The sequence below is a fragment of the Morus notabilis genome, unplaced genomic scaffold, assembly GCF_000414095.1.
Source record: "Morus notabilis unplaced genomic scaffold, ASM41409v2 Scaffold1293, whole genome shotgun sequence".
Taxonomy (NCBI): domain Eukaryota; kingdom Viridiplantae; phylum Streptophyta; class Magnoliopsida; order Rosales; family Moraceae; genus Morus; species Morus notabilis.
In genome coordinates, this window is record NW_010362886.1 from 17730 (window position 1) to 29525 (window position 11796).

General features: G+C 39.9%; 1 protein-coding gene across 1 annotated transcript; it reads right to left on the minus strand.

The window, feature by feature from the left end:
• Positions 1 to 1805: 1805 nt before the first annotated feature.
• Positions 1806 to 4360, minus strand: LOC21389103 (ABC transporter I family member 19). The gene is made up of 6 exons (XM_010103104.2): positions 4186 to 4360; positions 3886 to 4046; positions 3492 to 3543; positions 2909 to 3045; positions 2615 to 2701; positions 1806 to 2359 (listed from the first exon to the last, which is right to left on the minus strand). The coding sequence occupies exons 1-6, from the start codon at positions 4343 to 4345 to the stop codon at positions 2069 to 2071; spliced, it is 888 nt and encodes a 295-aa protein (XP_010101406.1). The 5' UTR covers positions 4346 to 4360; the 3' UTR covers positions 1806 to 2068.
• Between the last annotated feature and the right edge of the window lie 7436 nt (positions 4361 to 11796).

The window sequence follows — 11796 nt, forward strand, 5'->3', positions numbered from 1 at the left end:
TATCTTGATTGGTGGATTAAGTGAAGGAATATATACATTACTTGCATCACTAACCAAAAAAAAAAAAAAAGTTACATCAATTTACCTAAAAAAAAATATTGCATTGTTTTGGATTTTGCGGGATTTATACCCTCAATCATATTTTATGCCCTTTAACTTGGTAGTTATTGGTGGATTCTTTTGGTCATCATATTTGTGAAGTTTCTTATAAAAAAAATTCGAAGAATGACAACATATATAAAGTAATTGTATTTTGAAATAGTGGATTGGTTAATCTCTAATGCACTGAAGTTCATGAGTAGTTTTGTTTACCTGTTCACATACTTGAAACAGAGATTAACTCTATTCTAAGGCAAAGCCGGCATGGGCAAGTTAAAGTGCCGTGACGAAAGGTTTCTTGCAATAAGGACATTACCGGGCCATTTTCAACGTATACATCAACAGAAAAAGGAATGGGACACGACACAAAAACTTCCCAAGCATTTTTCCTCGTAAAAACGCCACCAACTAATTAGTAGTAGCTGTTTAATATTCGGAAATACTTATATGATACCTTGATTATAAGGATGTTCTGTATAAAGTCTATTTAGTACTCAGACGACTCAATCCAATTTTTTCCATTTCACCAATTTGGTAATGCAGTTGTGTTTCCTGGTTGCATGCATAACTGTTTACTAGGGTCCGTTTACTTCGTTGATTCGAATTTATAATTTGAGTTGAGATATGATTTTATATAAGAGCTTTTTACTGTAGCAAAAAAGCTAGATGTGACTGTTTCTGATAACTTTTTACTGTAGCAAAACTCAAATTCTAAACTCGAATCGGTGAAGTGAACGGGGCATAATTTCATACCAGACTCCACCACAAGATATATAATGCAAATTGCAACTTTCATTTTTTTTTTTTTAAATTGTAGTTGTGTTCCAAATGTGCAGTTAATCCGCTCAAACCAAGGTACAACAACCTAAATGGACAGTTTTCTAAACTAGTTTTAACGGAAAAAGTGTTTGGTTTGCTTTTTTCATGGGTGGTTGTGAGCAGAGTTGGAGAAGTATTGCCATCTGAAAGTGACTGCAAGAAGAAAGTGGTTGAAAAAGATTAGACAGCTGGGTTTAGTTTGTAACACATTGACATTCCTAACTGTGTTTCCAGTAATGCTAACTCGGTTACTTTGGCCTTGGACACTTGTTAATTTTACTTTCATTTTGCCCCCTATTTTCCCAAGTATCTTCTGCTTGTACACATTTTGTCGTAACATAAGGCATATGCAGCTTTACAAACTAGAGAAGAGTTACCATGATTCTCTAGATTGATTGCGTTACAAGGACACATGTACCTAGGGTTATCTAAGATAATACGCTAAAATCTTAAGGATAATTTGATTGGCTAATGATTACGCCGGGAACGACGCGACACCCACAGTATGAAGTACGGAGGGATCTAAGGAAACCATATGACTCAAAGTCGATTTATGAAAAACAGAGAAGGGTAGTTTTTATGGTAATATAACCATGACATTTTTAGATATTAGGAATTAGGATGTTGAATCATATGAATTCGTTGGTTCAGTTGGTATGCAGTATCATTCCACAGGGTTCTCATGGCTTACCCTCTTTTTAATCTACACAAGGTCCTCCATTTGTTTGCCTTAACTTCTATCCAAAAGAAAACTACCAAAATTGACAATGCCTAGCAGGAGTACACTACACTCATCAAAAGCTAGGAGGAATTTTTTTTTTAATTAAAAAAAAAAACGAGGAGGAAGATATCCAACATGCTACAAGAATTTCTTTTAGCAAAATAAATAAATAAAATGAACAATCTAATAGAGTGAGAATAAGCTTGAGTACAATGTCAAATTGAGACAAACGTTCTAGTATTCAGGTTTTATGATACGACTAATTTGACACTGTCGGTAAGAGATATGTAATTGAAATCATTAAGCTTGAACTACTGCTTTCCTTATTTCTACATTTTTTAAAAGGAAAATTACAAGATGAATTACACAAAACACAGACAAAAAACTACATTGGAACAGAGTTTTATCTGCAACAGGTTGTTCTATAAATCAACGGTAGTATGCCATGTGTCTAGATGAGACAAAAGGAGAGGTACCAAAAGGTGAGGTCTTTTGGATTTGGGCAGCAGGAGGGTTGACGGGTTTTTTCTTTTCCAGCTTAATTTCAGAACGGAGCCACGACTCAACAACAGATAGAAGGTTGGCTGAATTCTTCAACTCGCCAATCTCTGATAACTTCTCAGCCCTTCTAAGCTCACCGTCTTGGATGTAGGCCAGATGTGTTGCCCATGTCTCCAACCCATCAAAGATATGGGTTGCATATACTATTGTCCCTCCTCTCTATAATTAAGAAGACAACATAAACGACAACCACAAGAAGGAAACAGTTTATAGAGTAAAATGTGGCAGGCCCCAATATTTAACCAGACAACCAAACATCACATTATGACATTGTCTTGTCCTAGAAAATGGGGAAAGTTAATGTTCAAGATCTAACAGGCACATGTACTGTCTCCCCATGTATGAGTTCCTCCATGTCTCACATCTGATGTGTTCGTGCATGTAGATATTATAATAAATGCAGCAAGTCAATACCTCATCACATTCTTCCTTGAAGAAATTGAGTAAGTCCAGCCTAGCAACAACATCCAAGTCGACTGTTACCTCATCTAGCAAAAGAACCTGTTAAGTCAACAAAACAGTTGGAAACAGATTAAAATGCTAGTATGCAAAAGAACCTGTTAAGTCATCAAAACGGTTGGAAACAGATTAAAATGCTAGTATGCTGGTCTGGATGTTGTTGGATATTCCCTGAAGTTGAGAGTGCATACTGCATAACCACCATCAAATGTTGTGATGTTCTGATGCATATTGATGCTTTCACTATACCTTAAAAGGTTGAAGAAGTCCCATGCAGATTTGGACACGACGCCGCTGCCCATCCGATACTTTATGCATTCGCCATCGCAGGTCAATATCAAGCAGCTCAATAAGCCTCTCCCTCCTAACAGGATCAGCCCCTTCAACTGCCATTTTAAATACTTAATTACCACCAAACAAACTTTCTATCCAATTTTAAACAGACTAGTGAGTAATGAAATAGCATATGCAACATAACCACGAAATAATTAATTAGCATCAAACAAAAAATTCCATCCAATTTTAAAAAGACTGGTGGCATGTCATAGTATATGCAACATAGCCGTGAAGAGAGAAGATAAACTATCAAACAAAGGACTCGGCTCACTTACTTTAGTGCCGGTTGTGGTTATCATATGATAGCCAACCGTAATAACTTAAACTTACCATAACAGTAAGTGAGACGGACCCTTAAAGAAAAATGTGTGTGTGCATTGTCCCATTCATTTGTGTCAGTAACTTTGAACTGGGTACTAAGACATCAAATTGAGAAAACTATAAACAGAAACAAACAAACGCACTAGACAGTACAGATTAGCAGCTGATCACTCACCTCCAAATATCATATGTTCAGCAGAGAAGTCTCCCTGGAGCGGAATCTCTCCCTGAATGCGTGCAAAAACAAATACAATTTCAGAACACATTTGAGCCGAGACTAAGTTTTAATCAATACAGAACAGAAAACTGGTATCATTCTTATGAAACCTGACAACATTTGAGTTTCTTGCACTTAGTTTCAGCCTTATTGAAATCCTAACTTGAACCATTCCAAATCTATTTGGGGCTTATGTTAGGATTCACTATAAGCAGTAAGCACGAAGCTTGAATTTATCTGCAATTTCATATCCAATATCCAAGGAAGAAGCACTTTGCAACACATAAATTATGCAGTCCTAAATGAAAAAAAAAATTCGAAGAAGCTAGAGATAATATAGAACGGAACTCACAACAGAGCCAACGGTTTTACTCCAAGATCCTCCCAAATAGGCCAAATCGCCGCTACAAACCAGATGAGTGTCGTGAAAAGCCGAGCCATTCAACACCTGCACAACATCTCTTCCTCCGACCATATGCTTACCCGCCAGAATCTTCAGCAAAGTCGTCTTCCCTGGGGAAAAAGAGAGAAAAAAAAGGCTGAATCTTTTCATTTTCCGCAAAAGAATTGAGAATTCTTCACTTGGAAAGTTCTTTTTAGCGAGAAATCGGATTCTCGGGGAAACAAACAAAATGTAAATTGATCAGGTTACCAGATCCATTGGCGCCGACGAGAAGGCATCGAGATCCCGGCGAGATGTCGAGGTTGAATTCCGCGAAGAGTGGCGGTTGTCCGTCGTAGACGAATTGCAGCCCGTACACTTTGATACCGCTCGATCTCTCGTCCCTCTGATCTTCTTCTCCGTCGGCCATTTTCGGCTCTGCAAATCCGATACAGCGGAGAGCTGATTGTCTAGTCTCCGGGACATTATGTACGTTTTTCTGAATCAGAAAGACCAATTATGTACGAACACGTGGAAGGTTTGTGTGTTAACACGTAGCGGACTCTTGACCAGTCACGTGCGTCAAACTCCAAGCACACGAGCCCTATTTTCATGAAAACGTTTGCTTGGGCACAAAGCCACGTACTTCTTCTCAACTTCCCCCAATCGAAGATTAGCAACAAAAAACATCCCCCAATCGATCGTCTGGATCAAACGTCGACGTATTATCAATCGTCGATTTGTTTGACTTATCAGAGCGAGAAAATTTGATAAAAGAGACCGGAGCAAAATAGAAATTGAGAAAGTAAATCAGTTTTTTTATAACAAAAAAACATTGACGTGTATTTTACGTGTCAAAAAATGGGTCCTATTAGTCCATGTGTATGGGTCATTTCAAAAAAACTCTCCCTCACAAACCGACTGACCCTCGACCCTCTCTCCCTCCGACTGAACTCTCCTCACGACCGACCGACCCTCTCATCGGTTTTTCTCTCCGATCTCTCACCGACCGCCAGTTTTTCTCTCCGATCTGTCACCAACCTCACGACCGACCCTTACCACCGATTTCCTCTCACTGGGTTTTCTCTCTCTTGCCGACGTTTTCTCGTCGGCCAATCCTCTCTCTCCGATCTCTCTCGCCGACTCTATCGTCGGCCGACCCTCTCTCGCCGACATTCTCTCACCGACAAAACCGACCCTCTCTCACCGACGACCTCACCAAAAACCGACCGCCTCTTCACCAAAAACCGACCACCCTACTCAATAAAACCGACCAAAAACCGACCCCGACTACTCACCAAAAACTGACCCCCATTCACCAAAACCCGACCACTTTCTCACTAAAAACCGACCACCATTCTCACCAAAATCCGACTAAAAACTGGCGACTTTCACAACTGAAATGGCATCACAAAACAGCTATTCTTCCTCAACTAAGACGGCCATTTCCCGAACACTTGTCGATGAGGCAACGGAACCTGCGCAGGTAATATTCTCTGATTTAAATTAAGGCTTTATTCTTGTTTTACTTTTTCTTATACATTTTTGCAAAAACAAAAACTTAATAAAAGAAAATAAGAATTGCATACATTGGTCTGCTCATAGTCGGTTTTGGTTCTTCTGTGGTATGTTCGTAGTCGATTCTAGGTCGGTTTTAAGTCGGTTATTGGAGGGGTCGATTCTTGTCGATTTTGGTCGGTTCTAGGGGGAAGGTTAGTTATTGGTCGGTTCGGGTCGGTTCTTGGTCTGTTCAAGTCGGTTTGGGTCGATTCTGTCCGTTCTTATCGAATTTATGGTTAGTTCGGTTGGTTCTTTGTCGGTTGGGGTCGGTTTGGTAAGTTCTTGTCAGGTTTAGGTCGGTTCGGTCGGGTCATGGTCGGTTCTTATCGGGTTTGGTGTTGGTTCGATCATTTTGGTCGGTTCTTGGTCGGTTTGGTCAAATTTTGGGTGCTTCGGTCGGTTCTATTCGGTTTGGTCTGTTCTAAGTTGTCCAGACGGTTCTAGGTCGTGGACTGTCAGTTCTGGATCGATTATAGGTCGGTTCGGTTTGTTATAGTCAGATCGAGATCGGTTCTTGGTCTATTCTAGTTGGTTTTGTCGTCTTGGTCAGTTCTGATCGATGTATTTTTTCTTTTTTTTCAGTATGACCTCCCGAAGTACAACACAGATGAACTTCCTGGGATTAGACAGCTAAGGATGATCATGGATCCTATGCAGGAGTACTTCCCAGTGAAAGTCACTATGAAGTCAAAGATCGAGGCCCTGGAGGTAATAAGGCAGAATCTAGACTCTGAAACGAAAATGCCAATTTTTAAGGAATTTGTCTTTGGACATTTGATTTCGATGTCTGAAAATATGATCTATTTTGGAGTGTTGACACACTATCTGCTTTTAAGGCAGATAGAAACAGAAAAGAAACATGAGTTGTGGTTCATGGTTAATGGAAAACCAACTAGGTTCGGAATGAGGGAATTTGCTTTAATCACTGGATTGAACTGCGGGGAAATCCCAGAGCCGGATGTGGTGTTGAAAGCTTCAAAGAATATAAGATTGTTGGAGCATTTTAAGGCCCACGTAGTAATTGTTGTTGATTTAAAGAAATTGCTCACAAAGAACAAGATAAAAGGTAGCGATAAAGTAAATATTGCTATCATTTACTTTTTAGCACAAGTATTACTATATGGGGACGAGAAGAATACCGTCCCACTGGATTGGCTGTCTTACGTCGATGATTTAGAATTCTTTAACATCTATCCATGGGGCAGGGTGTCTTTTGAATGCACTCTGCGGTCTTTAAAGAAGAACTTGAAAGAGAAATTTCAGAAATGGGTTCGAAAATGACGTAATAAGAGCATTAAGGAAACCTACTCAATATGCGGGTTTTCTTGGGCCTTCCAGGTATGTCATACATTTATATGCATAATTTTTAATCATGGCCTTATAGTAAATAATACCTTGTTTTTTATTTTACTAGACTTAAAAAAATTAGTTTAACGCAGGTTTGGGCATTCGAAACTTTTTCAACCATCGGCGCCACGTTTGCAAAGATGGTTGATGGACGTCTTCCTAGAATCCTCAAATGGGAGGCACGCCGGGTTTCATTGGTCGCGGTTAAACAGATAGATGACCTCATGCAAAGTGACGAGGTAAGGGTTTAAATACAATGTTTTTATAGGTATTTTTTTTTTTACAAAATAGGCATATTTGTTTTTTTTACAATATGTTTCCACCTAAATAATCATTGAATGTATGTTCTTTTAATATACAAGGAATGGTCGTACCAATTCTTTATCCCACTGATGAGGAAATGAATAGTATGTGCATGAGGTTGTATCTGCCTTATGCCGACCAAGAAGATGCAAAGATTGACCAGCTTGCATCGTTTTTGGACTCTGGTGCAAGAATGGTCTATGTCCAGCAACCGAAGCCTCCCAAACAATTGGCTCGTCTCCAACAACAACAGCAACTTTCCCAACAACAACAACAACAACAACAACCTCGTCCGCAGGATGATATGTCTATTGATTACATACTTGACATACTCTATCACAGGATGGTAGAGTACAATAGTAGACATTTTGAAGCCATCAACAAGAGGTTAAACTCGCTAGACCAATCTGTTAGAGAAATAAAGGGCAATATAGCATGTCTAGCAAAACAACAGTTACAGCCATAGTCAGAGCATGAGGAACAACTTGAGCCACAGGTTCAGCCATAGCCTGAGGAACAACTTGAGCCATAGGTTCATTCAGAGCCAGAGTCTGAATCCAAGAATGAGAAGTGACTTAAAATGCCCATCAAGTATTTTGAGTTGCCTTACACAGATCCCCTGCGTAACGTGAGGAAGAATATGTGGACCTTTAAAGATACTGTCGAGGCCTTCAACAAGTGGTTCGCTGATATTAGTACATACTCTAAGCTGATAGAGTGCAGTTTTGGTGATTGGAAGAAGGACTTCTTCCGGATCATCTTGAAACCAGGTGAATGGCTGTTCAACGATGTAAGTAATCACAACATAGTTTCTAAATTTATAGTCTTGTTTTTTATACCATTATCATTATACTGAATTTATTTTTTATGACCTACAGTAAATTGACGAGGCATGGGGTCTTTTATCTATGAGAAGGTCACAGGCCAACGAAGGACAGTTCATTAACGATATTATCATCCTAGATGATGTATTTTGCCAGAAATTGAGAGGGCGATTCGTCACTAACAAAAAGAACTTGGCAACGTATACATTTGACAACGACCTGGATGAATATGTCTGTGGAAAAAAGCGCGTAATTTGCTAGAAATGGGATGGCACGTAGGGCTTCACTATGCCTCTTAACATTGAGAAGAAACATTGGGTTGCACTTTATGTTGATTTATCTGAATTCAACATAAAGGTGTACGACTTAGCTATTATGATGTACAGATATCAACATATGCAAAAAAACGTGGAGCCAATCTCTGTCATGATGCCCAAGTTCTTGAAGTACACAGGTTTATTTAACCATCTGGGCGATAAACTTGACTATGCGTGGCCAATCGTTCGTCCTAAGTGGTTGGTCCACGACCTTAGAACAGGTGACTGCGGACTTTTCACATACAAATTTATCGAATACCTTCTCCACAGAATCTTGTTAGAAGAACTCGCTGAAGAACAAGTAGAAACTTATCGGTTGGAACTTGCGGTCGGAATTTGGAGCGAGTACAAGCTTAAAAGGCCCGTGAGTAGTATATAAAATGTTGGTTGTTTTGCTTGTTGTAAAATGTATACAAAACATTATTGGTGTTGCAATGTTTTTATTATTGGCGTTGCAATGCATTTACACTTATTATATTCAACAGATTATTTTGGCTTTGGGGAAGCTTATATTTATGGGGAAATGCTACCCAACTTTTTACACAATGATGTTTTTTTTTTTTGAAAAACTTCGAACTAGTCCCGAAGATGGCAAAACGTGTGTTTCATTGTAAAATCAGGGGGGGGGGCACTGGCGCGCGCGCGAGGGTTACACCGGCCCACGCGTAAGGGGGGCACGGGTGCGCGCGCGGGGTGACATGGGCGCGTTCAGGCGAGGGGGGCACTGGCATGCACGCCTCGCCTCCGATTCACGGAATAAGTAAAATAACATTAAAAGTAGTGGTATTTCACTTTCACCGTTTCCGGCTCCCATCGACGAAGAACAGATTATTAACCGACCAAACAGACCAAGAACCGACAACCAGACCCAGAACAGAACATTAACAGACTAAGAACAGACCAAGAACAGACCATTAACCGACCGAACCGACCAAGAACCGACCACCAGACCATTAACCGACTACCAGACCAAAAACAGACCATTAACCGACTGAACAGACCAAGAACCGACCAAGAACCGACCAGAACCGACCGAACAGACTAAGAACAGACCAAGAACAGACCAGAACCGACTGAGAATAGACCAAGAATATACCATTAACAAACTCTAATAAAACATTAAAAACATACATTTTTACATATTTTTTAATTTTTTAGGTATTAATAACCATTGTAATTTATAAAAAAGAAAAAAATTGGTAAAAAAGAAAAAACCAAGAACAGACCAAAATGGTTCTTATTCTGTTCTCTGTTGTTCTTGGTATGTTCTAGGTTTTTTTTGAGCTAATTTTTTTTTCTCTTTTATAAATTACAGTGTTTATTAATACCCAAAAAGTCAAAAATATGTAAAAATGTATGTTTTTAATGTTTTATTAGAGTTTGTTAATGGTCTATTCTTAGTTTGTTCTTAGTATGTTCTAGGTTTTTTTTTGGAGCCAATTTTTTTTTCTATTTTATAAATTACAACACCCAAAAAATATGTAAAAATGTATGTTTTTAATGTTTTATTAGAGTTTGTTAATTGTCTATTCTTAGTCTGTTCTCGATCGGTTCTGGTCTGTTCTTAGTCTGTTCTTGGTCTGTTCGGTTGGTTCTAGTCTGTTCTTGGTCTCTTCTTGGTCTGGTGGTCGGTTCTTGGTCTGTTCCGTGAATCGGAGGCGGGGCACTGCTCCTCTTTTTGGCCCCAAGGCCCGCCCCAACCGCGTGCGCGCTAGTGCCACCCCGCGCGCGCGCGCCCATGTCACCCTCGCGCGCGTGCTAGTGCCCTCCCGCGCGCACGCCCGTGCCCCCCCTGATTTTACAATGAAATACGTGTTTTGCCATCTTCGGGACTGGTTTGAAGTTTTTCAAAAAAAAAAACATCATTGTGTAAAAATTTAGGCAGCATTTCCCCATAAATATAAGCTTCCCCAAAGCCATAATAACCTGTTGAATATAATAAGTGTAAATACATTATAACGCCAAATTTTTTTTTTCATGAGTACATCGGTGCGTTTTTACATTTCTTCTGATAGTGTCCATATTGCCCACACCTAGCACATCGGTTCTGTCTTCGTGTGAACTCACTTATGCTGGGAATGCGTTTTTGCTTTGGCCTACCCCTCTTTGGTACAACTCGTGGTGGAAGAAGGTGGACTTCCTTTACGTGATTCAGAATATCCCATTGCGAAGTAGCAAGAGCCCAACTTCTGTCCTGTAGTATTTTGAGCATAAATCATAGAGAGATATTCCTGCTTCTCTACAACATGATATTGCATGCTCGCATGGTATCTGCTCAAGGTCGAACACACGACAAGTGCAACTCCTCGCTCCAATGTTGACAATTGCAGTGGCCTCTCCACCTGTCACTTGGAACTCAACAGTATTAAGTCTTTTGGCCTTTAGAAATCTCGCTTTGTTGTGCCTCTCACGAAGAGTTTTTTCTACACTTGGCGTTAATAATGTTTTAGTTTTAGAAGCTTCGACCCGTGATAACTCTAAGAAATTAGAGTTATCCACTGGTTTTATAGCTTAAAATTGCGTGACCATGAGTGATTTTTCTAGTCTATTATGTGTTTTAATTTAGATTTGTAGAGTTTGCACTTACTTTGGCTTAATTCCGTACTGCTGCTCCTCTTAAAGTGAAAGTTGGTAATTTGGAAGTAAAATGAGGTGAAAAACTGACTAAGGCTGTGTGCGCACCTTGCAGGAAATTTCTGGGCTAAAATACTGCGGCATTTTAGGCAACAATCTGGGAATAGCTGGCAGCTGATTGACGTCAGCGCACTAGCTGGAGAAAATAGACAAAAAGGAATCCGTGTGAGCTGGCCGAGGAGGTGTCATTTGGGTCCACTGTGCACATCATCAGTGACACCTCAGCCCTTGTGTTGCCCTAGAAGGGAATGTTTTCTTAGGACAAGTTGGCAGCCACCAGGGGGAGAAAAAGAGGAAGAGAGAGAATCGGACAATAATATAGAAAAGAGGACAAAAACTGTTTTGACACATAGAGAATACACAGAATACCTGCTCTCCAGAAAATAAAAAAGAGCACTACCCAGTGAGGAAAAAGCTTCTTACGAGAGCTGAAGAAGGCAGGAAATACAAAGAGTACTCAGCCCAGAAAAAGAATAAAAAACATGAGAAGAGGGCTAGAAGTTGAAGGACAGTTTGGCCGGCTAGAGAGACTCGCCTGTTATTAAACCACTCTGACATCTTCGCTTATATAAAATTAAAGAGGGCAATGACAAGGTAATCTCGAACATCTTTGAGCATTGCATTAACTGACTCAGACATGTTTGTGGTCATAATATTATATCGATTTCCTTTAAAATGAGCACGAGACCACATTTCAAAACGAACATGCTCCTGTAGGTATCTGGCAATACTGGGATATCTTGCAGACAACTCATCAAACAAGACAGAAAACTCGTCAACGCGGTAGGCCTCAGCGGTTTTAAAGAACAATGGCAGAACACCGCTACATCTGAAATTACTCTTGATGTTTTGAGACACATGCCATGTGCAACAACCGTGATGTGCTAATGAATAAA